This window comes from Haemorhous mexicanus, chromosome 14 (genome assembly GCF_027477595.1).
Source record: "Haemorhous mexicanus isolate bHaeMex1 chromosome 14, bHaeMex1.pri, whole genome shotgun sequence".
Lineage (NCBI taxonomy): Eukaryota > Metazoa > Chordata > Aves > Passeriformes > Fringillidae > Haemorhous > Haemorhous mexicanus.
The window spans coordinates 14,746,913-14,774,564 of record NC_082354.1 but is presented as its reverse complement, the minus strand read 5'-3'; the positions used below and the strand labels follow the sequence as shown (position 1 = coordinate 14,774,564).

At 52.4% G+C, this 27,652-nt stretch overlaps 1 protein-coding gene across 3 annotated transcripts in view; it reads left to right on the top strand.

Annotated features, from left to right (window-relative positions):
* OPHN1 (oligophrenin 1) overlaps window positions 1–27,652 on the top strand; it is a 50,233-nt gene that overhangs the window by 5,898 nt on the left and 16,683 nt on the right. For all 3 annotated transcript variants that reach the window (XM_059859013.1, XM_059859012.1, XM_059859014.1), the window contains exons 2-12: window positions 8,647–8,742; window positions 12,727–12,788; window positions 14,193–14,264; window positions 20,509–20,610; window positions 21,525–21,635; window positions 22,255–22,359; window positions 23,301–23,430; window positions 24,791–24,891; window positions 26,451–26,542; window positions 26,664–26,742; window positions 27,373–27,406. In XM_059859013.1, the coding sequence (XP_059714996.1) occupies window positions 8,647–8,742; window positions 12,727–12,788; window positions 14,193–14,264; window positions 20,509–20,610; window positions 21,525–21,635; window positions 22,255–22,359; window positions 23,301–23,430; window positions 24,791–24,891; window positions 26,451–26,542; window positions 26,664–26,742; window positions 27,373–27,406 (984 nt within the window). The remainder of the gene's footprint in view (window positions 1–8,646; window positions 8,743–12,726; window positions 12,789–14,192; window positions 14,265–20,508; window positions 20,611–21,524; window positions 21,636–22,254; window positions 22,360–23,300; window positions 23,431–24,790; window positions 24,892–26,450; window positions 26,543–26,663; window positions 26,743–27,372; window positions 27,407–27,652) is intronic.

The window sequence follows — 27,652 nt, the reverse complement described above, 5'->3', positions numbered from 1 at the left end:
GATAAAGTCTATAAATATAAGTACAGCCCAGAAGTCAGTTGCGCTCTCAGTCTGATCTCGCTCCTTTTTAGCCTGTTCCCCCAGCCAAGCCTGATTTTGAAGAGCCTGGGGATGTTTAAAACAAGAATAGATTTATTAATGTTACTAAACCTTGTAGCTGTGAGAATGGAGAACAAGGCACACAGTCTGTTCCTGTTCCATCACAGGATGAACTGGTGACTCGCAGAGCATCGGGGGACCCTTTGATGTGGAAGCACAAAGCCAGACCCCCAGGTCCTTGCAGAGGTGCCCAGAGTGGGTGCAGCTCTTGGCAAAGCCCCCCTAAGTGTGCTGGTCAGGCTGCCTCAGTGTCGGTCAGGTTGATGGTGCCGAGGAGCCTCCCGGGAGATGCCAGCTGGTGCAGGACAGGCCATGTCCACGCTGGCATCATCCCCCAGCCTGGATCCGTAGGGATGCGCGTTCCTCCCCGCACCGAAGCGCTGCGGATCGCTGGTAAACCTCCGGCGGTCCCTCCCTGGCGTGCTGTGTGACTCAGCTGGCCCCTGCCCAGCCCCGCTGCGCCCTTATCGAGGGAAACTCTGAAATCATCGGGGCTTGGAGCGAGCGCCCGTCGGAGCCTGCCCTGCCCGGGAAGGGGGGCTGCAGGGAGATGCGTGTGCGGGCTCTGCAGATCATGAGACGGCTCCCTGGGGATTGCTCGTGCTCTGCCCCGGATAAGAGTCCGTTGTTTTCATGTTTGTTTTCCCCGTGTCCGTCCTGCCCGTGCACCGGGGAGCCGCGGATTTGGAGCACACCCTCTGCCGCTCACGCCAGAGCTCTGTGCCAGGAGCCTGCTGGGCTGCTCTGGGAGCCGGGGGCTCTGGGTGGCCGATCAGATCTCTGCTGCTCCTCTGATGCCCCCGGGAAAGCGGCTGCTGCCCCTCCCTGACGTCTCACTCCTCCCAAGGGAGAGCAGAATCCATTTGTTTTTCATGGCTCAGCTTTGTGTATTTTTATTTTTCAAAAGAGTCTGTCCTTTGTTCCCCAGCCCGAGGACTGTCCCCAGGCTGGTATTCTGAAGACGGGGACTTGCCTTCTGTGGGACAGTGATGTCCCACATCAGGTGTATAAATAGGTGCTGCAGCCAGAGCCACCTGCCAGCCTCACTCTGCTTCCAGCTGGCTGCCTGCTTGGCTTCCAGTCCCAAAGTGTCACCCACAGCCACAGCTCACCCGGCGCTGCCATCCCCAGGGCTCACCTGGCCATCCCTGCTGCACCCAGCAGCCTCTCTGTTGGGAGTTCTCAGGAAAGCTGAGAGTGCTGCCACCCTTGGAGCCTCCCATGCGGGGTTTGGGAGCCGCTGACCAAGCTGCCTCCACTTCCAGCAGCCGCACCAGTGCCCATGGAGCCGGGCACTGTCCCCCAGCTGTGGCTGTCCCTCCTACACCCGGGTTCATTGTGCCCCAGGGCAGTGCTGAGCAATTCCCTCCTGTGCTGACTGACAGTAGGATTGGGACACCAGCTGGTCTGAAATTTCTGCAGGTGTGGCAGCACCAGCCCCGTGGTTGGGCTTGGTCTGTGGTGAACCAAAGAACTGTGACAGCGTTTTGTCCTTCGTGACTCTTCTCTGCCTCTGCAACCCCAGGAGTGTCTGTTTAAAAAACAGTTGCGTTATTTCTTACTGTGCATTTTACCACTTTTGCTGATTTCTAAGGCAGCTCATCTTTTCTTAACTTCATTTCAGTTGGCCACGTGTTCTGGGCTGGCTGCCCTGTGTCTCTTCCCAGTTTTGTTGAAGCAACTCTCCAGCTTTGCAGGGCTGCAAGGTTGATTTGAAAGGCCAGCAAAATGGCAAAGGGGAAAAAAAACTAATCTCTGAGAAGTTCAGGCTTCTAAAGTGCAGTTTTAGCCATGGCTCATCCTGAGGAGCACTAAGGGAAGTGCTGATGCCAGCAGGAGATTTGCTGCTGTGGGGAGAGAGGGGCTGCCCTGGCTGAGCTGGGCCAGGCAGGAGGCTGTGCTGCCCTTGTGTTGCAGAAGCAAAAATCATTAAAAATAATTCATCCAACACACTGTCCCTTATAAAAATATTAAACATACAGCCTGAAGTGCTGCTGTCTAGGAAACCAGTACAAGCCAGTGAGTGTCACTGGGAGAATGGTGTGCTCCATGTCTTTCCTTGAAATTCTGAAGGCATCGTCTGCTGCATTATTCTCTTCCTGATCAATGGATCTGTCACTGTGGAGGTCTTAGGAAGAAGATGCTGGATAACTTAATCCAAGGGAGGGTGAGAGTGTATCCTTCTCCCAGAAGCTGTATTCCACATCACTCCCTTCCAGTTTTCTCCAAAACAGACCGATATACCCCAAAATTTTGTTGTCCTTCCAGTCTTGCTTGTTTGCCTTGTGTTTTGGTTGGGGTTTTGGGCTGATATGTCGCCAAACTTCCAAGCTATTGGTGAGAAGACCCATGATCTCCTTGCACTCCAGGCATCCAGGAAAGAGCCTCTCTGTGTGTTTAACTGCCTTGAGCTTTGAGGTGCAGCCTCATAACCTTTGCCAGCTCATCTGGAGCACGGCAGGTTCGGCAGAGCTGGTTTCCTTCTGGCAATGAGGGAGATAAAGCAGGCGTGAGAATTATGTGATGAGTGTGAACCCTTGCTGTCTGGGTCCTTGGGTATTTAATTTAACAGTAAATAAGAAAATAAACCTGTCAAGCTTGTTTGGGCACTTCTTCTCATAAGGCTGGCAGGGCAAGAAGAAGAATTCATGAGAATAAAAGATTGAAGTTTAGGACAGAAAACAGAAACTGTGGAGGGTGGGAGGAGAGTGGGAGGGGGATGTGTGAGTGGAGGTGATGGTCCAGAGGGCAGGTAACCAACTTGCAGAGCAAAAGGTCACTGGTTAGGGAGAGGTACTGAGAAATGTCCTTTTACTGGGAGCACAGCCCTGTTCTTACTGCTTAGAGTCTGGGCTGGACTGGCTGTGAAAGGGAAGCAGCAGCTTATAAACAACTCAGTCAATGAAGGGCTGATTAGGAGAGGTAAATATGTGACAGAGTGTGAGACATCCAGTCAGTTCCTTCATAAGGGATTTGTAAAGCACAGCTAAATATAGCAAGTTATTTTTAGCACTTGATGCTAGCCACTTACTCCTGGCAAGTGGAAAACCCGTGTCAGTGTGGGAAAAATGGCCTTTGTCCAATGTGTCAGGATTTCTGAGTCCCCACAGAGCCTTCAGGGGCACTTGTGGACGGCTCGCCCTGGGTCACTGCCAGGCACTGCCTGTCCTGGGCCACTCTGTGATTCCCTAGTGGTGAGCATCTCTCCTTTGTGCAGCACCAAGAGGGCTGCATTCGTGGGTTTGGGACTACCTAGAAGGCTAACTGGTATCCTTATCTGAGAAAATTAACATGTTTCTGTGTTTGGGAGTGTTCCATGTGTCAGCGCTCATTCCTCCTGATCCTGATGGCACATCTGGGCTCATCAGGGGGAGCTCATGGCTTTCCATGCTGAGGTGTTTTTGTGGGACAGAGACTGGGGGCTTCATGCAGGTGGTACACACAGTGTAAATCCAACACCTTGGAGCAGAGTCTGGCTCCTTGGCCACTTTGTGTGCTGGCTCCTAAAACTCTGCTGCAAGGACAGAGAATTCCCTGGAAGCTATGGGTTGGGTACTTTGCCCAAACCCTCCTCCTCAGGGTGCTGATGGTGATCACCTCCCTCTCCTTAGTGATGCAACTCCCTGGGGAATTCTTTGGCGGGAGTTGGTAACAATGGGCACATTATTTTCCCCTTAGGAATCACAGCCATCTCTCTGCATGCTGGGAAAAGTGGAATTTCTCATGCTGTATGTATGCCGTGCACAGCTCTCCACCAGGGAGGAGAAAATCATCCATAGGGACCATTGGTAGGAAATATAGGTATGTCCTCAGCAGGTCTTGCAACGTTTCCCTGACAAAAATGGATTTCCATGGTTGAGATCCCAACGCGAAAATTTCCATGTCTTAAAATGTCCTTGTTTAAGGGCAGAGTGAATTTTTATTGTCTTTTGTTTGCTTATCTGAAAGGAAAGTGTGTGGCCAGCTTTGATAGTTCTGTTTTCAAGCTGGAGAAGAAAGCAAAATGCAAAGGTGGAGCTCCTGCTTAGCTTTGCTCTGGATATTTGCACTGCCACAATCAAACCCAGGCTGTGTTTTCCCTATGGGTTTTATTCTTGACTTGCTGAAGCTGTGACTGAGTTGCTCTGGCACTGCAATCTGTGGGTTGGCACATGCAGAACCTCAGGAACTGCCTTTTCCCCCATGGAAATCTCTCCTGGCTGCTCTTCGCTGAGCTGTCCATGCGTAGGTGCAGGCAGGGAGACCAGTGAAAGTCACTTCCCACCTTCCAGTGTGGGCTGGGACATCCTGTCCCTTCCTAGGAACAGGGCAGGGATGCTGCAGCCCCATTACTGCTCAGCTGTTCATGCCTTCAGCTGCATCAGATTAAACTCAGGACTGCCTTTGCACTGAAGGTGTCACTGGCCAATGATTGCAAAGATGATGAACTTGAGGGGTATTTTTATTTTGTTTTTTCCTCCTTAATTTGCTCCCTGGGAGCAGCATGTGATGGGGATTAGCCAAAGGGCTGCTGAACCCACTGCTTGGGAACCCACTGCCCCTGAGCTTCTGGAGGAGCAGCAATTCCCACCTGGCTGTTTCCTAGGAAGAAGCAGAGTGGTGCTGTATACCAGCTGCTGCACAGCCAGCAGTCATATAAACAAGGGCTGTTGGGGTGTGGATAACAGGGGTGAGGGTGCTGGCAGTCTGGCCCTGACCAATGTGATGTGTGCCCTCCACACCCACTCTCCTGCACAGTTGGAGACGTTCTGTTGGTTTTCAAAGTGTTTATTTCTAAAAATCAGGCTGGGTTTTGCCCCTGTGTCACACCCAATGTCCCATTGCTCCCTGTGGTGTTAAACGAGGCAGCCCAGGCAGGGCCCTCCTGTCCTGCCTCAGGATCCTGCCGGTCTCCATAGCTGTCACCGCTTGGTTGTCACAGCTACTTCTATTTCTGTGTGCTCAGGGGCATGGTTTCCTCTCTTGGGAACAGAGGACCATTGCAGTCACACAGATGTGACCTGGGTTGCAATTAGTAAAGCTAATTAAGGATGTGCACCTGTGACACCTCAAGCATTGCAGACCCTCGAGTAGCACCTCTGTGCCCCGTTCTCTGGCTGTGTCTGCTCACCCTGTTCCCTCATGGTTCTTTTCTGTGGTGATGGTTTCCTTCTGGTTTAAATTCTAAGCATTGGAGGAAAAAGCAGCAGCACAGACTGGTTTAGGGTTCTGTTTGTGTTTTGTCAGAGACCTGTGGCTTTTGCAGCGATAGCAGCACTTTTTTGTTTGTGGTTTTTGGTTACCTGTGGTTGCTGTCAAAGGTTGAAGTGAGAATCATAGGTCCTTACTGAGCAAGATGTGAGGCACATCCTTCCAGAGGTGCTGGCTCTGGAGGTGTGTTTATCCACACATAAATACAGCCTCAAGCTCTCTGTGTGCCTCCTGAGGCTGGCGTGGCTGGCACTGGTGCCCTGCAGCCTGGCTGGGGCCACTCTGTTCAGGGATGGAACTTCATTTTGACTAGGAGAGTAAATTATTGTAACCACAAATGGTGATATTTGGCATTGCTTCCTGATGCTGGAAGGGAGAGGAGTCCTTGAGGACTCCTGATCAAATTCATTTTGGTGTGTTTCCTTGGAAACAGGCTGAGCAGGGTCCATGGGGTAGTGCTGAGCCTTGGTGTGCTGTTCGCAGGGATATTCCAGCTTGGAGCATGGCACCATTCCTTGATCCTTGGGTCATGGTGCTGGGGAAGCAGGACAGGCCCTGCACTGCCTGTCCTTCCTGCCAGGCTCTGGGGGTGCCGAGCAGCAGCCTTTGGCAAACAAGTGTTTTTACTGGGGGGGAAAACATTTCTGACTGTTGAAAAAAGGAGAATACAGACTTATCTCTCGAGCGTGGGATGGAGCCCTGTTTTTCCACAGCAAATCTTTTCCTGCTGGCTCCTTCCTGTGGTCAAGTCTCTTTCCTGTGGCCATGGCTTATCCCTTTCTCCCCAGCTCCCCTGCCCTGCCTGATGGGGTGTCACCACTGTCACCACTGCCATTCAGGTGCCACCGAGGGAAGGGCAACATCCCACCGAGTGTCTCTGAGCACTGACACCAATTCTCTGCCTCGGGGCCTGGTGCTGGGCCCTGCAGGGATATAGCCCCCGAGGGGGTACATCCTCTGTTCCCACGGTGCCAGCAGTCAGTGAGCCCCGTGCTGTGTCCCACTCACACCCCAGGGCTGTGGCAGTGCCAGCAGTCAGTGAGCCCCGTGCTGTGTCCCACTCACACCCCAGGGCTGTGGCAGTGCTGCAGCACCAGCAGCGATGCTGTCCTGTGCATGCACACGGGAGCTCTGTCAGGAGTCAATGTTCAGCCAAGGCTCACTACGTGTGGGAGTTGAGTTGTGTTGGTCTGGAGAAGCCTGGTTTCCATTAAGAGCTCCTCCAGAGCCCGCCAAGCACACAGGGTATGGGCTCACACTCCCCTCCCTCTCTCCTTCCTTCTCTCCTGGGCTGACAGGAACACACAGCACATGGAGACCCTCTGCCCCTGCCAGGTACCACCCAGGAGACCTGTGTGTGCTGCCATGCTCAGGGGTACACTGGAGCCATGGTGCCTTGTCATCTGCCCCCAGCCAGCACCCATGGAGGGGACAGACAGAGAGACAGATGCTGGCTCGGGGTGCTGCTGCTTTCAGAGGGGGACTCAAGGACACACACTGGGCTGGGAGGGGTGTTTGGAGGGAGGGATTGAAAATCACCTGTGACCAGCAGCAGGGGAGGTGCTGGATGGGGCCACAGCAGTGTCGGGGATGGTGATGGTGACGGGGATCTGCAGGGGATGAACAAAGATTCCCCTGAGCAAGGGCTGAATGAGCCTCCAGCCTAGCCTGAGTGAGCACTGGGGCACTGAGGGGGAATTATTTGCTGAGGTTTTCCATCAAGTCAATGACATCGTTCTGTGCGAGAGTTCACCCATTTACGTGCTCCAGCCCCTGGCAGCTGGGGCTAAATAGCGACATTCAGGCCTGAATCTGCCCATTCAGGAGCCAAGGTTTGACCCATCGAGGGAGCTGCTGAACGAGGCTTTTGAGGGAGAAGCAGGGATTGCACTCTGAGCCTGCACTGGGGACCCAGCAGTCCCCCCACCCCTGCCTGCCAGGGACCTTGGGGAGGGTCAGGAGCTCCTGACCTAGGGACAGGAAAAGCAGGGCAGTCTGGGGACCTGCCAGCATCCCACACAGGCCATTTGATTTCTTTTCCCCAACATTCATTTCAGTGTTGTCCAATTTTTCTCTCAGAGCATCCCATGATTGCCACCCCAGTAGTAAGTTTCATTTCCAAATCAAAAAAACCCATCCATGTACACCAAGTTCCTACATACAGCAATCATGGTGCTGGTTTGGCAAAGCAGTGGTGGGAGCTGGTTGCCCATAAGGTCTGTGCTGTCACATCTTCCCCACACATAATTTCATGAATTTCTGAAAATACCATCTCTGTGCACTGCCACAAAGGAGTTCAGCCTGGGACTGTGCCCATAGCTGGAGTCCCAAATTAGGGGAAGCAGCAATGTAAATCAGAGGCTAATGTTATTCCTTTGCTTTTCTTTTTGTCGCCTACATGCTACTCTCTGAGGTCAGGCAAGTGCAGCCTCCTTCTGTTTGTATCTCAGGAATTGTTGTAGCTTTGTGCAGGATGATGTGGTCAATCCAGTGAGTGTGCTGTCCCTGCTGGCCCTGGGTCAGGCTCTGTACTGGTGTCACTGTCACGTCCCAGGGCCCCTCTGCCAGTGCCAGCAGACACCATCCAGACACGTCCTGCAGCCACACAGGGTGCAAGGACACAAAGCATCCTTTGGGCCAGAAACTTCTCTGGAAGGTCCAAAAATAATTTGGACTGAGCCACAGGAAACATCAGGCAATTTCTTTGCTTCCAGCCCAGACTGTTCCTCACCAGCAGGAGCAGCAGGTCCCAGGGCCATCTGTGAGTGCCCAGGCAAGCCCAGCTGAGGCCCCTGGCTCAGCTGTGTGCTCTGTGGCACTGTCCTTCCCTCAGGGCCTGTCTGTCTCCATGACCCCACAGAGGAACAGTTATTTTTAGTCCTGCCTTTTTCCTCGCATTTATTTTCTGACTCTACAGATTTTTCTCTCATATTATGAAACAATTTCTGTGAACAGTGGCCAGCCTGTCCAACAGCCCCTGAGCTCCAAGGAGCTGTGCTGGTGCACACAGAGCCCTGGAGTATCTCCTGAATGTTTTCCTGCAGGGAAGTGTGTCAGTGTCCCTTCCTGTCTGTGGCTGGACACAAGGCCATTGATCAGCTGTTGTACAGTGTGGTGCATCCATTAGTGCTGCAGAAGCTTTTTCAGAGAGAGAAAAAACCCAAATCCAATTCTCTCTGCAGCCTCTGAGGGTTATTAATGCTGCAGCATTTTCTGCAGCACTGAAATTCCCAATGCCTGTGGATTTTCATAACCACCCTTCTCTGGTCTTGTTCCATTCAGGATAAATTCCTAGGACATGCAGCCTCTGTAGAGCAATTACAGAAACCCACAGCTGATTGCTCTGTCCTTTTTCAGGATACTCCTCAGCAGTGCAGAAGTTCTCCCAGACTCTACAGTCCTTCCAGTTCGACTTCATCGGTGACACGCTAACGGATGATGAGATCAATATTGGTGAGTTCTCTGCTTTTTGAAGCTGACTTCCAGTAATTGGAACAGTCTCCCTCTCTAGGAATTAGCCTGCCTGATGGTTTTTAAGCAGCCTCAGGAGCCAGGTTCCAGGCAGCTCTTCCACAGCTTATTTTATGAAGTTGAACAGTCACGGGTCGAGTTTCACATTCCCAATTCAGCGGATAATTTGCAGAGGTTTTCCATGGCTCCAGGCCTGCTCCATGCTGCCAGGTGCTGGGGAGGAGGCAGCGTGGTGCTGACCTCCCAGCCAGCCCCTCTTCCCAGCTCTGGGTGCTGCTCCCAGAGCTGCCTTTGCTGCACTGGAACAAACTGCCCCACGCTGCCCTGCAAAGGCACCAGGCTGCAAACTGCTGGAAAAAGGGCTGCTGGATGTGTCTCAAATGGAAAACAATGGCCATCTGTGCCCTGGGCAGCCTTGCAGGGCTGCTCCCTGCACATCTGCTTGGGGATTAGTGATCCTGGAGCTGTGTTACATCCCTGCCCTCCCCCAGCTCAGCTTTGGGAGTCACTCAGCATCCACAGCCCGGGTGGCCTTAATGCCCCAAACCCTGCACGTTTCACATTAATCTGCTCTTAGCTTAGTGAGGTGAGTGGACTCTGTGGGGGTGACAGGGGGCTGCAGGAGGGACAGCAGAGCATCCTCAACCCCCAAGGTTCTCATCCTGCCCCATCAGACAAAGCACTTGGGCCACCTGCCTGGGCTGAGGAGCTGGGGCTGCCCATAGGCTCACAGGGCATTCTCCAGGCAGGAGCACAGGCCATTCATGGGGTGGGGCACAAGGCACAGGGTCTTTTCCAGGCTGCTCCTGAGGGCTGCACATAGGGGAAAAAAAGAAAACCAGCTTTTGTCAGGCAGTGGTTGCAGAGTGGCAGCAGTGTGACATTGCTGGTGTCAGATCTCTCGGCCACTGTCAGAAGGGGAAGGAAGTAGAGCCTGTTCCTTGGGCTGTTGTATTTAAAGCCACGTGAAGCAGACTGCAGCCTGCCCCTCCAAGGCTTGTTTCCTTTATGGAAAGTCTCTGGGTGAAACCCGCTGGAAATGAGTCAGCCTCCAAATGTAATGGCAGCAGAGGTGCTGAGCTTCCAAATACACACGGGTCAGGGAGGGGGGAACTCTGCCATGTAAATGCCCCTCCTGGGAGCTGAGGGGTCTGAGGCAAACAGCCGTGCAAGGAAAGGAGTGTCCCTCCTCTTGGCTGGAAGGAACAAAGCTCCAACAACCAAGCAAGGCTGCTGGGAATGACAGAGGTTGAATAAAGAGAGTGTGGGATGGGGAGAGCAAGAGAGCAGATGTAAAACTCTCCATGGTGAAAGGAGCATGTTTCCCTTCAGTTTTGCTGGGGAGGATTTGTTTTGCTTTTTCAAGAAGAGGTCCCCAGCTTCCCTGTGAAGAAGCCTGGGCTGTGTTTCTCCTCCCACCCAGGCCCTGGTGTGCCTGCAGGGGTTGAAGCTTCCTTATTCCTGACACAGCAGTGGGGTGTTGATGTCTCCGTAGCAGCTTCCATCTGCCAGGGTGCCAGGGGTCTGCGTGGGAGGCAGAGCTCATTTCATGTGCAGGGTATGGGAGTGAAGCAGAACACTTACAGACACTTCTTATGCGCTGCAAGAGAACGTGTTTGGGTTGTAAAAAGAGTGTAAGCCACACTGCTCTCTCCTTGTGTGGGCACAGAGCAGGCTGGCACCCGAGCGGGTGGCAGTGGGGACACTGCAGGTGGCAGTCAGGACACTGGGTTGATGCTGTCTGTCATGAGCAGTACTTTCCCCTGGGGACGTGAAAGGTCATGGATGCACCCATGCTACCCTGCATCTGCAGCCTCTCCTGTGCTCCCTCCTGCAGCTCCTCCACTGTCACCTCACGGGACCCAAATCAGCAGCTCCTGCAGAGATGGAGGGGGCAGTGAAATGGGGTGGCATGTTCTTCCCTTCCAGACACAGGAACCTGGAATCTGGCTGTAAGGACCTTCCTGGAATGCTTCTGGCTGCCCAGCAGAGTTGCTCTGGCGTTTCCAGGTGTCACTTGCCAGGTGTGGCTGGGCAGGGTGTGGCTGCTGGTGGCCCCCCTGCTCCACATTGCCCTGCACAGGCTGGCAAACTCTGACCCAGACCAGTAGCACAGATCCACCACAGGCACTGCTGGGCTGGCAGCAGGATCTGAGACTTGTGTGTGGTGCAGGGTCAAACTCACTGGGCTGTTCTGTGACTGGAGCCAGGAAACATGTTCCTGGGCTCTTCCTGTAGAGCAAAGGGAAAAAACAGCTAGGGAACATTTTATGCACTGACATATTCCCTGTAAGTTTGGGGCTGGATTCTTTCTCCCTGTGATAATTCTTTTCCTGGCTTAGGCCCCTGGTGTCCATGCACTCCATCATCCTGGGGAGCCACAGTGACAGCCACGTGCGGCCCTGGGTGTGAGCACCATGAGCTGTAGGGCCATTGCATTGCTGGGTGCTGGAGCCCTCACTGGAAGAGAGCTCAGAAGCTCCTGACTAATCAGGAAGGTGTGTTGTGCCACTGCCAGCTGAGGGCCTATGTCATGAGGCTGCAGTTGTTCCCTTCTATGTGTCTCAGCAGCTGCAGAATGAATCCTCACACTGGACTTTAGGACAGGTACCTCTCCCAAGGTGCTACTGTGGTTGAGGGGAGAGGGCCCTCAGCTTGCACAAGGAGCACAGGAGCACACTCTCCCTGACCTGTGGGACAAGCTAATCCTGTGCCTGCACTGCTGTACACCTGCTGTGCCCCCTTGTGTGCTGCCCTGCCCTGGTCAGCCCAGCAGGGAGGGAGGGTCTGAACTGCAGAGCTCTGGGGTCTCACAGAGACACTCTGGGATGTTCCCACCAGGGCAAGAGGGAGCCTGGGACCCACCAGACCCGTCCTACACTGTGCTGAGCAAGCTGGAACTGTGGGAAACTTTCCCAGCTAACTCCCAGGTAGTTCCCAGGTACACTGGGGTGATCAGGTTGTTCCCCCAGGCAGCCAGCACATAGCCACAGTACCTGCGTGGGCAGGTGTGTGCCCAGCCTTGTCTTGCAGCCCAGAGAGAGGGGAGTTTGGCTTGGCACTGTCAATGCTCTGCTGCTGAAGGGTTTCCTTCCCTGGGACAAATTCAGCCCCTTCCCAAGTTGTCCTTTGATGGGCAGGGAGAGGGGCTGCATGTTCCCCCTTGCTGTGGGGGGAACTGCTCCCACCTAGTCTTTTATTTCCCCAGGCTGAATTATTCTTATTTCAGCTTGTTAAAGGAAAGGTTTTGTTCTATTTTTATTGTAGTTGGACTCCAACTGCTTATCAATGAAATCTTTTTGTTTCACTGCTAACATCTTGGGGAGTGGTGTCAGTGTCTGTGACCATGTCTACACCTGCTGCCTTTCCTCCTGTACATGGACTTTGTGCCTCCTGGTGCAGCATGTGATCTTTGTCATTCCAGGCCATTTTCATTTGACATACTTGTCCTGGCAAGCACCTGCAGCTCTTCCTGGGACAGAGGTGCCAGGCCCATCCTGGTGCTGCGGGCAGCTGTCCAGGCAGGCCAGGCACCCCTGTCCTGCCCACAGTGGCAGTGCCTGTCCTGCTGCAGGCCCTGGGGATGGCAGCTCCCCTTCCCCCTCTCTGACCTTTCCCTGCATTTGCCCCTTCTCTGCTACCTGTATTACCATCTCTATAGCACAATTCCTGATAAAAGCTAATTAACATCCTCTCACCTTCCTAGGGCCTTCACTTCTTCATTGCCTGGGTAGGAGACCCTCCTGTCCTTTGCGTACATAAATACCCCTCAAGGCCAGCCTGCACCTGGCATTGCCTCAGTTTCTGCCAAAAGGAGCCACCTCTTGGTTTTTTTGCTATCCTTGAGATGGCCATGCTGAGGGATACAGCCACGTTGGGGTGTCCTGACATGCATCACACAGGGTGTGACAGTGCCACATCCAGTGCCACATCCCAGCTCCACTGACCACTCTTCTTTTCTTCCAGCCGAGTCCTTTAAGGAGTTTGCAGAGCTGCTGCATGAAGTGGAGCTGGAGAGGTCCATGATGGTAAGGAGATGGGAGCTGGGCTCTGTCATTCCTGAATGCCAAATCACAGCCGCAGCACCATGTGCCTCTGTGTCAGGTTTCTCATCAGAGGGAAGCTGGGAGCACTGGGAATGTGCTCTGTACTCCTCTGGTCCATGGGCCCTGAGCATAGGTGGGCACAGCAATAGGTGTGGGGAGCTGTGGCTCTCCCAGGCAGCACAGGCAGGCACAGAGCCCCAGGCCCTGCAGCTGGAGGGGCTGCTCACCAGCTGCTTCTGTGGGGAAATCAAGGGTTAAAGAATGAGTGGTTTTGCTCATTTTTTGCTGGGTGCAAGAAGGCAGGTGTCCCTAAACCCATCTGTGCTGGTCCAGCTCCTGCAGTACAATGCACTGCCATCATTTTCCTGCTGCCATGTGCCCTCAGCCTCTCCAGGACTCCTCTAGAGCCCGTGCTGGCTTCCCATTTCACTCCTAATTCCAGGAAAAACATGAAGGTTAGGCTCGATAGAGAGCTTGCAGCATGCCAGGAATGTGCTGCTTGGCTCTGCCTTCCCCTGCCTCGTGCAGCAGCAGGAGCTCCTGCCAGGCTGGGCCAGAGGGTCCATGGGCAGGCAAGGAACAGCAGGAAACCAGGAAAGCACTGAGATACTTCTTTATTATGAATTACATCCCAGGTATAGTGGCTCCTTTGGCAGTGGGGGTAGCAGTGGAAGGTGTTGTTTCAGGGGTTATGGGCACTGTACAATTTTCAAAGTTGGTTTTTTTTTCCCTCTGCTTGTAGGATCAGTTCTGTTTTACAGCAGCTCCCTCAGGAGGTTTCACACTCACTGTGTTCATCAGCTTTAAATTCCCTGAGGGGCTGTGCTGTGTGGTGTCCTGTTCTCTTCTCCTCTCCCTTCTCTGGATCTTGGGACAGAGCCTGTCAGGGAAGTGGGGATGGGAGGAGACAGCAGGCTGGTCCCAGTGCCAGGCTGGAGCTAGAGCCAGTGATACAAACTGGGATGAGCTCACTTTCATGTGGATTCATGGTAAAGGTGTGCAGAGCACCATCCAGGAAAGATCTCTCAGACATGAGACAGGAGTGGAAGAGACACAGGCAGGCTTTCCCTGTTCCCTAGCTGTTCTGTGACAGATAACCTGGCTGAATCTCGAGACAAGGGAACCCCATCTTTTATTTGAGAGCAGCCTTGTTACCCACAGGATGTCCCCGAAGCCTCCTGGGATGTGGCTGGGGTTTGCTGTGTGTCACCCATAGGGAAAAGCAGGTACAGATGGTTTAAGTGAATTCACCTCCAGACAGAGAAGAAGTTTCCAGTCAAAAACATTAAAATCTCAGAGTTCTTGGCTTCTAGCCCTGTTCAGCCTCTGTTTAGGAGAAAATTGATCAGCATCCTGCAATTAAAATGCTTTTTCTTTGCACTGTAGGTGCAGAATGCGAGTGATTTGCTGATCAAACCTTTGGAAAACTTCCGGAAGGAGCAGATAGGGTTCACCAAGGTAAGGCTTGTTTGTTTGTTTTCAGTGTAAACAGATTTGTTTTCTGTTACTGTCTTTGAATTCAGATTTTTCTCCTGTTGTTGTTAACAAGCAGTTGCTGTACTGCATTCTGACTTCAGGCACTCAGAAACTCCCTGTTCAATGCTGGCTTTCAGCTGCTGGCAGGAGGGTTCGTGCTGTGACTTTTAGTCTGATTTTTCAATCTTAAGAGTCTCCAAAATCTTTTCCTGAATTCTTTGGGTTCTCTCCTGACCTGATTCCAGCACTGCCTCTGTCCTGGGCAAGGAGTGCTTGTTTCAGCCAGGAGATCCTCCTTGCTGCTTTACCCCCTCTGTCCTTTGTTCAGTCAGTGCTATTGAGAAGAAAATACTTTCTGCAGAGAAGTGTGTGGTGGAGTGGGAGGGAGGAAGGGAAGGAGGGAAAGCAGGAGAGGCCAGCAGGCAGAACCTGATTACAGTCATAGGGTTTTTGTTATGATATATTTACATAAAGCATCTAATGAGTCTTTCAGATGGACCAAACTTTTAAAGAAACAAGCTATAAAAAGCAAATTCTGCACATGTGGAGCACAAAAGATCATTTTTCCCTTGTCTGCTATCAAGAAATCCAGGTTCCATGTTACTCAGCGGCAGCTTAAAATGGGGCTGGCTCTGACCCAACTCTGAAATGGAGATGTTTTGGAGAACACTTGAGGCTTGGATTCAGCCCAGCCCATCTGGAGGCTTTGACTTTTAATAAATACAGGGTTTGAGAAGAGATACTTGATGGCCCTCCTGCCCTCTGCCATGCCCTGAGGGCTGATCTATGGAGCCCTCTGAAGAGCTGCAGCCACGAGCATGGCACAGGTGCTGCCCACAGCCCCTGCTCTCGTGTCCTTCAGGCTGTTTTTGTCCCAGAGAGCCCTTAAGGTGTTAAGGGCCACTCTGCCCCAGCCCAGAGCATGGTGTGGCCCAAGAGCTGAGCTGGCTGCACCCACAGGCCTCTGCCCATGTCCTGCTCCCTTCCCTAATGGCAGGCATGGGTCTCAGCAGGGCTGGTGCCACAGCCCCAGCACTGACACAGATTCACCTGGTAGCCTGCAGCCCTTCCTCAGTCCCTGTGCATGGGCAGAATGCTCCAGGTGGAAGCACAGGGTGGTGACAGTGGCAGGACACTGCTCAGAGCAGCTGGAGAGGCAGCAGAGGGCAGGTGGCTCAGCCATTGTTGTTTGGTTTGGGGTTTTGTTTCTTGTGAGGATCATGAGCTGCAGAGGTGCCAGGGCACTGTGGTGGGAAGAGTGCTGTGCTGTGGCTCAGCACACATGCACCGTGCCAGGATCCAGGTGTGCCCCTGCTGACAGGGATGCACAGGGAGGTACTCCTGTCCCCAGTGCCACCCCAAAGCCTTGAGAGGGCGTGAGTTTGGGAGTGAGCCCCAGCCACTCCAGCCCCATGTCCTCAGCTCTGATGCTTCCCCGACAGCAGCCTGTGCCACACTGAACCCTCAGGTGTCACCTCTGGCACAGAGCCTTCCTTCACCTGCCAGCCTGCAGAGCATCTCCAGGTCATCCCCACCCGGCAGCAGGAGGGGGAAAGTACAAATGAGGCTCCTCATAGCAGTGCTCTCTCACTGTGGGTTCCTCCCATCGCTGCTGGGTCTGGCATCACCCCATGGACCCTTTCTGATCTGCACCAGGGGCAGAAGCCCAGGCCAGGCTGTGGAACAGCCTGGAGACATGACACAGGGAATTTGTGCCCTCTGCTTAGTTTCCGTATTTTGGCAGCGTCGCCTTCTGTGAGATGTTTTCTGTTCCCTTTGCGAGCTGCTGGAGCCAAATAGGAAGAGCCCTTGAATCAGGGCTTTGTGATGCCTCTGGCTGGAGCACAGCCAGTCTGACCAACACATCTGAGTCTGCATTCAGCCCTTCTGCCGGGAGCAGTGGAGTCTCCTCGGGAGGCTGTGCTCGCACACGGGGCAGCCCCGGCTGTCACTGGGACCCCTCCAGCCACTCCCTCCCGCCACAGCCCGTGGGGTCACTGCTTCTCCTGTGACTGCTGTCAGTGTGAGTGACCTGCCACAGCACAGATAAAAGGGAGGGTCTGGGACCCCCTGAGCTGAGCCATTTCCCAGCTCTGGCACTCATGGCAGGGGGTGAGTTTGGGAAGGAGCTGGTTCATATGGAGGTCCCATCCCTCCCTCTCCATAGCCCTGAGGCTCAGCTCACCCTTGGGGAAGAACCTGGCCAAACTTACTGAGCCAAGGAGGATTTGAATAGAAAAGTTTAATTCCAGTTTCACTTGGAAGGAGACAGCTTTTTTTAAAAAACACAAAGCCAACCAGAAAAATCAGAGGGAGATGCTTGTTGGGATGTACTGTAAGGGCAAGAGGAATGCTGAAGAGCTGCAGTGTTTGTCAAATTTTTTTCCATAGGAGATAATGTATTCCTAAAAGGTCTTAGTTAATTTTGTTATTAATTTCATGAATTATCATTTTAAAAGAAAGGGAGGTTATTAACTTCACTTGTTTTCTTCTCTGGGGGAGCATGGCCTAATGAGCATTTGAGAGAAAGCAGTGGGTGAGGGAAAAATTCCAGGATGAACTGAGTGTGCTTTGATAGAACTGATCTTTCTGCACCCCTCGACATTTTAGAAATCTGTTTTGAATTAACTGCTGATGCCTCATAAAAATGAACTGTGATGATCCTGCATCCACTGCTTTTGCACCCAGACCCCTCAGGTGTCCATGGAGGTGGGGGCACCCAGCAGGAAAAGTGTGTTTGATTCCTTATGGAGAGGAGAAGTGGCCCGTGAGCTGGGCTTCTCACTTGCCACTCACTCCACCTCCCCAAAAATGGGAATTTCAGAGGATCCTAATTAGCAACTAATGGTTAAGGGTGAGTTTTGGCAAGTCTGTTTGCCCTTTTCCCCCTGATGAGCTGGACCTGAAGCTGCCGAGGGGCTCCAATGTCACCCCAGTGCTGGTGGCAGCCGGGGTGTGGGCAGGACCTGGTGCACACAGAGCAGCCAGAGCTGCTGCTGCATCACCTGCCTCAGCAGGCAGCCAGTGCTGTCTCACGGGCTGCTGCCATTCCTGGGCACAGCAATGCCTGTCAGAGCTCCCAGCACAGGTGGTTCAGAGCCCCCTTCTGCCTGCCCTCGGTGGGATCTCCTGTCTCCCAGTGAGCAATAAATGGAAGGTTGGTGGTGCCTCTTGGACTTGGCAAACCGTAATGGAAACATGGTGCTGCCCTTTGATGAATATTCATGAGGAACTAATTTGTGCTCGTGTTTCCAGATTGTGCTTCAGTCTGGGTGATTTTTTTGTGTTGTTTTTTTTTGTCTTGGCTTGCTCTGCTCAGCAGCCAACTCAGAAGGATTTGTAGGTCATCCTTCTGCTCCTCAGTTATATGCTAATTAGCCAGAGTGGGAATGATTGGCAAACTCCCTCTTAGTGGCCCAAAATTCCACACTGCACTGTGGTCCTGTCACACAAGGGTCCATCCTGGACATCATTCCCAGTCCCTTCAATCCCCGGTGCTCCATGTCCCCATTGTGCCCCTGCCTGCCTTGGGTGCTGGCAGAGGAGGAGATACTCCCCCGAGGAGTTCCTGTCTGGTTTCCCAGCTCCTGCTGCAGGAGGAGCTCCACTGCTCTCCCAGGCTCTTCCTTTCTCTTCACCAGTCTTTCCTTGAGCAGAGGTGACCCCTCTTCCTCATAACCCACCACGTCTTCCCACAGGGAGCTGCCCACAAGCTGGTGACAAAGCTGCTGCCTGGTGGTTTGTGGTCTCCCTGTGGCTGCAGGCTGTGGCCTCCTGTGGGCACAACAGCCACACACAGCTCAGGGCCTCCTCCGTGGGTTCCTGTGGCCATGTGCACAGGCACCACAGCCTCCCACAGCAATGTCACCTCCCCTGGGGACAAGCCAGGAGCCACATGCTCCCAGGCTGCTGCATCCAGAGGCACATCCCCCTGCCCATGGGCTTTGCCGTGCCCAGCCACAGTAGCACCTGCTCTGGTGGTTCCCTTGCCCTGTGCTTCCCACAGATCCTGGCACAGGTGAGCAGCCTCCCACATGGAGAGCAGGAGAGGTTGGTCCCAGCTCTGGCCTGCAGTGTGGCTGTCTTCCCTGGCCTCTCCACAGGGTGGGGACAGCTGAGTCACCCTATGTGTGCTGCTTGCTGGTGGTGAAAGGTGGGAGAGAACTCCTGGAGTGGGCTCCAGCCCCATTGCTGCTGCTCACCTGCAGCTCTGCTGAGGAACAGGGATGCCACCATCCCTGTGCTGCCACCACCACCTCTGCACGCCACCTTGCTGGGGACAGTGGAGCTCTTGGTTGGGTTTGCAGCTACCTTTCCATGGCAGCACCTGCTTTTCTATCTCAGGACGTGAGGAGGTGGCCACAGGAGCGCTGTGCCTGCAGCCCCACAGCTCTGCTTCCCTTCTGTGGCCTTGGGGCTTGGAGGCTCTCATTGAGGAAATGGAAACAAGGCAAATTCCTGGCTGCATTAGACAGGGCATTAATGGCACAGGCAGCCCGGGAGTTTGACCTTACAGACACAGGAACTGCTGCTCCACAAACGCTTTCGCTGCTCTGGGTTTGGGTTTGCTGATCAGGGCCTTAGTCACGAGGGTGGTGGTTTGTTTTCATCGTCCTTCCTGGCCTCAGCCCCGCAGTTGCTGCACTGCTTAAATTAGGATTCACCCTCTCTCTTCCTCTGGATTTGATGTAGATCTCTCTGTTCTGATGTGTGAGGCTGCTAACACGGAGTCACAGTACCTGATATTGCAGGGGGTGATTCCAGAGGATGCACTTCCCTTCAGGTGTCCTGGAATTCCAGGGTCTGCATGGCAGGGTATGTAATTGATGAGGTGAAAAGCTTTGCTGGGCTAAGCCTGCCCTGCTCCAGACACTTCCACATAAAGAGGGGTTGGTGCCACTTCCTCATGGTAATTGTGCTTTCACTACAGCCATGGCAGGACTCTTGTGGGGAGAGAATCCTCTTCCCTGGAAGGCAGCTGGTAGAAAGGCTTGTTACTATTGCTGGGAGCCACCTGTGCTGAGCCCAGGGGTTTTGGGAGCCCCCAGGCATCCTGCTGTAGGGCATCCTGATGGACAGATGGAATAGTCTGTGCAACTGGAACGGGGAAGCAAAACTTCAGGCAGGGGAAGCTGTGGTCACTACTGAATTCATGAGGAAAGTTCCTAATACCCAGCAGTCTGGCAGAGCCCATCTGCTCTGGATTGTGGTGGTACTGGTGTATACTTGCTTATCCTTGCATTTCTGAGTGGGGGCAAGAGAACAGGATTTCAGGGCTTGCAGGAGATAAGATTTTTGAAATATAGCAGCAAGTCCCCAGGAAGGTGGAACTGCTTTCCACTTTCTTGAGTTTTCAAAAGCCAGACAGAAGATCTGGGCATCCCATACATACCTGCACTGTGTGTACACCAGCTCTCAACTGCTTGGACCTGGCACTGAGGCTGCTACCAGGCTGGAATTTCCTGATTTCAGTAATTTAGTTGCCTCCCAGGAATCCCTGATATGTCAGATATCATCTGAAGTGGGTATTTGTCAACCTGGCCCCTGCTCTGGTTGTTTTGTGATTGCCAATGTCACAGTCAGTGCAGGCAGGAGCCAAGAGCCTGGTGCTCAGTCCTGCTGATCCCTGCCTGCTCTCAGGGGTTCCTTCTTGAGTGTCTCTGTTTGCTGCTCTTGTTCATTTGTGCTCTCTTTCCAGCACAGCTGAGGGCAGATGAGGATTTCCTGCCTGCCAGGCTTCTGCTTTCCTTCTGCTACTCTCAGAGACAAATGATAAACTCTTTAGAACAGAAAGTTGCCACAATCTAATGAACCTTTTATTGACCTTGCTGTGTCCCTGACATTGCAGTGTTTGCCCAGTTGTTTCTGGGCTGTGTGAACAGCATGTCAGGAGATGGTGAACAGGTTTTTGATGTATGAGCACATCTTCAGTTTACTGGATATTGAAGAGATTGAGAGTGGGGCTTTTGCCATGATGTTGGCATGAAAAAATACTTCTTGTGCCACAGAGTATTGCTGGACTGGGTCTTGAGGTGTAATTGCATCCAAGGTAGGCAAGGGGCTGTGAAATCAGAGCAAATGAGAAGTGGCCTTCTGTTCTCTGGCTGGGTTGACTAAAATTTGTCCGTGGGAATACAGAATTGCACAAAGAATCTCGGTGTTGATGCATGTTCTTATCTGGAAAATGCCAATAACTGGTTCTGCTTCAACCTCTTTGCATCTACAGGAAAGAAAGAAAAAGTTTGAGAAGGATGGTGAGAAGTTTTACTCTATGCTGGATCGCCACTTGCATTTGTCTTCCAAAAAGAAGGAATCTCAGTTACAGGAGGTGTGTATGGAATTTTTCTCCGACTTAGGTACAGAAGCAACAGCACCAACTGCTCTAGATCTTAAAAAAAGGGAGAGGAATCATCTCCTCAAGTAACCAGTTGAAATTGATAATCAATTAAATCTACCCAAAGCCTGGTTCTCTGTGAGTCCGGGGAAATCAAGCTCATAGTTCTCCTGTGTCTGTTGGATGCTGGTAGTGGCTTCAGACATTGTCATTGCTTGTTGTCACCTTGATGGTGAAGGGCAGTGACCAGTGGCACTGGCACAGCTGGGGACTGGCCACCCTTTCACCTGGGGAAGTGCTCTGGCTGAAAAGTAACCAGTTATTATTCCTTTTGCTGGCCTGGTGTCCTGCCTTGCTGCTGGTGCTTTTGGGTGGCTGTGGGGGCAGGCAGAGCAGGGGGTTCCTTCCAGCTGGTGCTGCTGCAGGCATGTGGCAGCAAGGAAGGAAAGCCAGCAGCTCCAGCCCACACCAGAGCAGCTGGATCTGGTCAGATCTGTCAGACCAGTTGTCACATCAACCTACGAGCATCTCTGGAAGGCAGACTGTGTGTGAGCTCATTGTATGCTCCTGCCACTGCTGCAGCTCCAGAGCTGCTGGTTCTGGGACACAGATGGAGTCAGGCAAGAGGGTGGTGATGGTGTCCTTGTCAGGAGAAGAGGTGTAAAAAAACTTTGGGAAAGCCTTTTCCTTGCAGAGTGAGAAGAGGTTTTGAATTCTTGAATGAAAGGGAGCCAGAACTGGGCAGACTTAAAAGAATATCCAATGTTCCAGCTCACAGCTGGGCTGGACACCAGGCAAGTGTTCAGTGAGGACAGAACTATGTGTGGACTGACAGACAAAAGTGAGTCAAATATTTTCAAACTACATGTGATATATTTTCTTTTTCCACCTTTCCCTCCTTCTTCTAGGCCGACCTTCAGGTGGACAAAGAGCGACACAATTTCTTTGAGTCCTCCCTTGAGTATGTGTACCAGATCCAGGAAGTACAAGAAAGCAAGAAATTCAGTATTGTGGAGCCGGTAGGAGCTTCCTTTTCTCTCAGTCTCATTGGTTGATGCTCAGATGTGCTGGCAGGGGATGAGTGGCCATGTTGGATTAGGTCCTGTGGGGCAGGAGCACTGTGAAGCACCAGTCCTGTTTCTTCTGGCTGTCTGTGGATCCTTAGGAACAGGTTGGACACTGTACAGAGCTACAGGTCTTGTTATGACTTAACTTGGCCCCCCTGGGTTTGGTAAGAGCTGTCTGTCTGCAGAGGGACAGAGGTGTTACCTGCCCTGCTCACCTGTCCCAGCCTGGCCTGCAGGGTCCCAGACTGGCTGAGTGCAGGGACCCTGCCCTGGATGGTGGCTCTGCCCCAGTGCCAGCTGCAGGGGGGTGTGGGATCTTGGGGATGATCTCTGCAGATCTGCTCTGGGTCTCCCTGCAGGGTCTTTCATTCTGAGTGTTTTATTCAGACAGATGTGTGGGTGGTAGCTTGGGCTTTAGGGACACTGTGGTGGATAAGCCATACCAAGGCTGGCATTTCCAAAGTTGTGAAGAAAAAATGATTGCATATGTAATTTCTGAAACCCCACACTCTGTCCATCTTCCTTCCATTATAAATACAGAAGTTCAGTGTGTCCTTTCCCTCCATTGCAGGTGCTGGCATTTCTCCACAGCCTCTTCACTTACAACAACCTGACAGTGGAGCTGACCCAGGATTTCCTCCCATACAAGCAGCAGCTCCAGCTCAGCCTGCAGAACGTGAGTCCCTGCCCAGCTGAAGGACTTTTGTGTGTGACTTCTGTTCTCATTTGTATTTACACACCTCTGATGGCAAGGTCTTTCCACCCAAGCAGTCTGGCCATGTTTGCATTGTTGCAGATACAGTTATTTCCTTCTCAGTTCACATCGGTTTTCCCCTGTCTTCATGGGGCAGTTCACAGGTCTATGAAATTGTTTTCTCTGAAAGGGGCTACTGCAGTTGCATCATTTAACCTGTGCATAAAGAAGCCTGATATTTTCTTTCAATCAAGAGATTGAAATTGTACTCTAGGAAGGCCTCTAACCTTGCTGTTAGTGGTACTGGCTTCTTGCAGGCTTGCTGCGTGCTTTGGTAAGCTCCTCTGCTGGCCAAGTGTGCTCATGGGGTAGAATATCTGAGTCCTGTTTCCTTTATCTTCAGTCTTTCCTGACTGGCCTTCATTTCTATGGAACAACAGCCATAAATCTGAGCCAAGATGGTTTTGCTGCTGGCTCGTTAATTGGTCCAAGTAGTATTCTGTCAAAATGCCTGGATTTTGTACCCCTTGTTGATGTGACTCTTTCATGCTAAGCACTGTAGTATGATCAACACCTTTGGGAGGAGAATACACCTGTTACCTGAGCAATGGTGTGAACGGGAGCTCCTCTCCTCCAGTCAGCCTTGAAATGTGCTGAAGTTCCCTAATTAAGGGAACAAGTGGCCTCCCAGCTGTGTTACTCAGCACCATCTCTGCACATGATGTGTCTCTTCAATCATCCCTTAGAACTCAGTGGTTCTTATAGCCACTTTCCATGTGGATTTGTGGAGTGGTTTCCGTGTTTTGTACCTTGGGTATGGATTCATTTCTGCTACAGCACCTCAGATTTATCTAGGAATAAATAACCTGCAGCTCACTTTTTGCTCATGTTCAAATATGCTTCTGTTTGTTTTCTGTTCCCAGACAAGGAATCACTTTTCCAGCACACGGGAGGAGCTGGAAGATCTGAAGAAGAGGATGAAGGAAGCACCCCTAACCTGCAAGCTGCCTGGGCAGCCCACCATCGAGGGCTACCTGTACACTCAGGAGAAATGTAATGGCTCTGGGATGCAGCTGGGTGCAGCAGGTCATGGGGCTGCCCTGACATAACCCCCTGCTGCACTGGGTTTCACCACTGCCAGGCACAGCATGCCCAGGGTGTCTCCTTCTGCCACTGCCTGAGGTGCCTGGGGTGTCACTGCCTGCAGTGCCTGGGGAAGCACTGGCAGCCTCAGCTGGCAGCCTTGTCAGCAGTGGCACAGAGCTCTGTCCAAGTGACATATCTGTGACAGCACAGGCTAATTGCCCTGCACTCTGATGAGATGGGATTTATGACTCCAGAGCCTGGAGCTCTGGCAGGCTCTGCCTTGGCTGTGTTTTACCAGGATGAATCTGGTGTCCTGCCCAGCCTCCCTCTGGCAGCCTCTGTGAGCAGCTGAGCACAGCCAAGGTGGAACCGGTGCTGAGTTAAACTGCTGAGAGAAAAACTTGTAATTCTGAGCAGAATAAAATCAGACCAAATGCAGCCTTTTCCAAAACCTAGCTGCAGCTCTCCATGGCCATGCAGCAGGAATGCTCAGAGGACATAAGTCTGTGCAAAACTGGGACTTCTGGGGCTACAGACAACTTTGTAAGCATTCATTCTTAATCCTACGTAGAAATCTATTTATACATATATTTTTATGTCTGTTTATCTTGGTTTTAAAAAAAAGCACACTCAGTAATTTTAGATCCTAAATGTGGCATGTTCCTGCAGGCCAGTGGCTATTTTCTGCCTCTGTTTATGCTTCCCTATAAATCAAGTATGAAAAGTTGCTCTTCCTGACAACTGCAACTTAAAAACAAATTATAGAAAAAACACCGGTTGGATTATTTCCTATAAAGGGGTTCAGGTAAGAAAACAGAACAGAGGAAAGTGACTATGAATCTGGAAATAGGAACTTCAGAGTGTTTCAAAGCTGCTGTTGTCTTCATTATTGAGTTTTCACCCACAGGAAAAAGTTGTGGGGTTTGTGAAACAGACATTCAGGACATGTAGGATCCTGCCAGTGTAGGTCTTGGCTGGGCTTGGCCAAACCAGCCTGGCTTGTGGTCGGAGTCCCACAAACGCCCTTTCACCAGCTGTGAGTTGGGAGGGTGCTGGAGGCAGCTGCTGTCCTGTGCTCCTCTCCCCCTCCCCTCCTCCTATTTCTCCTCTCCTTGCTTCTCTCTTCATCTCCTCCCCTTTCTCTCTTCCTCCTCCTCTTCTCCTCCTGACTCTTGCCCATGGAGACACCTGCAAGCTTGATGTCCCCAGGGGCTGTCAGTGTCCATCCCCAGAGAAGGGAGGCTATGTGGGCAGCACTGACCATGCCCTGCTGGCTGCACCCAGCTACAGCCCTGTCCCTGATTCCAGCCTCTCCTATGTTCTGCAGGGGCTCTGGGCATCTCTTGGGTGAAGTATTACTGCCAGTATGAAAAAGAGGCCAAAACCTTACGGATGACACCCATAGACCAGAAGCCTGGAGCTAAGCAGGTGAGTTGGATGTCTGCAAACATTGGCCCAACCACTGGGCCCACCTTCTACCCATGTATGGCCTCCCTTCCTGTGACAGCCAACCCTACAGGTGCCACAGAGCAGAGGGGTGGGCTCTGTCCCCTCCCTGCCCACACAGGGCAGTTTTGTGTCACCTGGAAGAGGCACCCCCATGAGGAGAGGTCTCACTCCAGTGTGTCCCTGGGAGCCCAGGCCCTGCAGGATTTGGCAGCAGACGTGGGTCGTGTGACATGAGAGATACCAGACAGTGCTGGCCCATGAGTTCAGTCTGGAGTGAAACTTGTGCTTCTCTGGACCAGCTGATGTTGAGCCTTCCCCGTTCACAGGGGCTGGAAGCCACAAGAACTGTGGCAGCCACTGAAGGGCCTGAATGATTCAAGTTACTACAGGAGTTCCTGTTCCCAAATGCAGCATTTCCTCACAGCACTGTGTGCTCACAGCACTGGTTTGTGGTTTGATTTCTGCTCTCAGTGCTGGTTCTGTGGGACTGGGACAGTGTGGGGAGAGGAGAGGGCAACAGTGCAGCTCCAAACTGCACTAAGGCAGCAATTTGGGTAACTACTTCTTTCACAAAGTGCTTTGGCTTACCAAAGCCTGGGAGTTCCCTCACTCCCTCCTCGTGACAGGGGAGGGGTGGGAGGATGGAGCTCAGCCAGTGCCTCCAGCTGAGTCCCCCGCCCTCCTCTGCCATAGAGTGGTCCCCGGGGCCTTCCCAGGCAGGCGTGTGTGCTCCAGTGTGTGAGCTCATGCTCTGCTTTTGGCAGGGCTCTGCACACTCCAGCAGGAAAATAAAATAGATATTTTGCAACCCCTTGGCAGAGAGCTGGGCAAAGAAATATCCAAACTATTGTATGGAGAGATTTGTTGTCATTTATGCCTTAAGCAGGTCTAGTAAGGCCCATTACTGCTGGTAGGGGCTGGGAAAACTTAGTGCTTTCCCAAATACTGGTAACCTGCACCATCAGGTCACAGCTGGCCACAAACCCACAATCAAATTATGAATTAACTCTGCTGTGGAGTGCAGGGACACAAACACCCAGGGCCAGAGCTGAGCCTTTCCAGAGTATGTCTGCTTTGTCTGGGGTGAGGAAATGTACCTCCCTTTGCCACACAGTGTTTGTGTAAAGCCATTTGGTTCATTGTTTGTGTGGGTAACTGGTACTGATGACCAGCCCTGGTAAAAATTAGAACCCAGCTGTGTCAGAGCATGGGTGAGCGTGGTCCTGGCCTCAGAGACAGGGAGTGCCTCACTGGGTTGGTTGAAGCAGTGCTCCAGTACTGCAGGGGCAGAGTGCCGCTGTGTGGGGTAGTGCTGTTGAGTCCAGAACATTCTTTGGCTGAGAGCAAGCCTGGAACTCAGAGCCTCATCTGCCTGTGATGATGGTGGGAGGACCACCTGTGTCCTGGTGCCAATGCCATTGGAATGTCAGGACAGGAGCCATGGGCAGTGCTGTGCTGGGCTGCAGCTGAGGGGCCTGAGGAGCCCAAACTCTCCCATATTTCTGTCCTCTCACCTTGGCTTTCCTGTTCTCTCCTAGGGCACCTTGGACCTGACCCTGAAATCCTGCGTAAGGAGAAAGACTGACTCCATAGACAAAAGGTTTTGTTTTGACATTGAAACTAATGAAAGGTGAGAAGCTTCGTGTCTGGTAGCCTCAAACCCCACAGGCCTGTAGCAAATCCCTCTTTGCTGTCTATTAAAACCAACTTTTCTTCCTTTCCCTGCCTGCTCCTGGGGGAATTCCACACAGGTCCGGAACCATCACGCTGCAGGCGCTGTCAGAAGCCAACCGAAGGCTGTGGATGGAGGCCATGGACGGGAAGGAGCCGGTGAGTGTTCCTGGAGCCCTTCCCAGCTGGAATGTGCTGCCCAGCAGTGTCCTCTGCCGGCGGCTGCTGCTCGGGATCACTGCTGCACCATCACCATGGGCTCCCTGCCGTTCCCTCAGCTCCCACTGGGGATTTTGGGTTTCCCTCCGAAATCTCGGGGTGTTCCCTGCTGTTCCAGACCCCAGCCTTTCCGGGGCTGGTTCACTCCTGCTCCTCACTACCTGCTGGAGATGATGTTTTGTCTGTCCCCGTTCTTAGCCACCTTCAAAGTTGTCACTGCCCATCCTGCACCCCTGTTCTCCCACCTTTCTGTGCCTACTGGTGTCCCCTTCCTTCAGTCTGAGCAGAGCTCAGTGCCCTGTGGTTTGCCTACAGAACAGAGAATTCCCCTAGCAATAGGTGTCCCACTGAAATACAGGGAGGCAGCAGAAACTCCTTGATTGTGGAGATACTGGGTTCTTGTCTAATTATAAAATAAGATTTCTGTGGGACGTTGTCTTTTTGGCCCTGATTGTCTCTGGGTAATCTGGGGGTGATTTATGGAATGCTGCATTTTCTATTAGAAATAAATGCCAAATCATGCTGATGATGTTTTTGCTTCTCCCTCCCCCATTCCCGCCCTTTTTTCAGATTTATCACAGTCCCATCACGAAGCAGGAAGAAAGTGAGTCACTTCTGTTGCTGTTCTTTGGGCTCTCACAGCCTCGAGGCCAGGCAGAATTTGCCTTGCAGATACACTTATCCTCAAATCCTGCTGAGTAGCACTGTCCCCGCTCCGTGACAGCAGTGTCACTTCTGTTCTTCCACCACAGTGCCTGGCACTGAGCCCAGATGAGAACGAGTTGCACAGAACTGCAGTGAGCAGTTTTTATTTAGCCAGGAGTAGTGGGATGTGAGGTTCAGTTTGCAC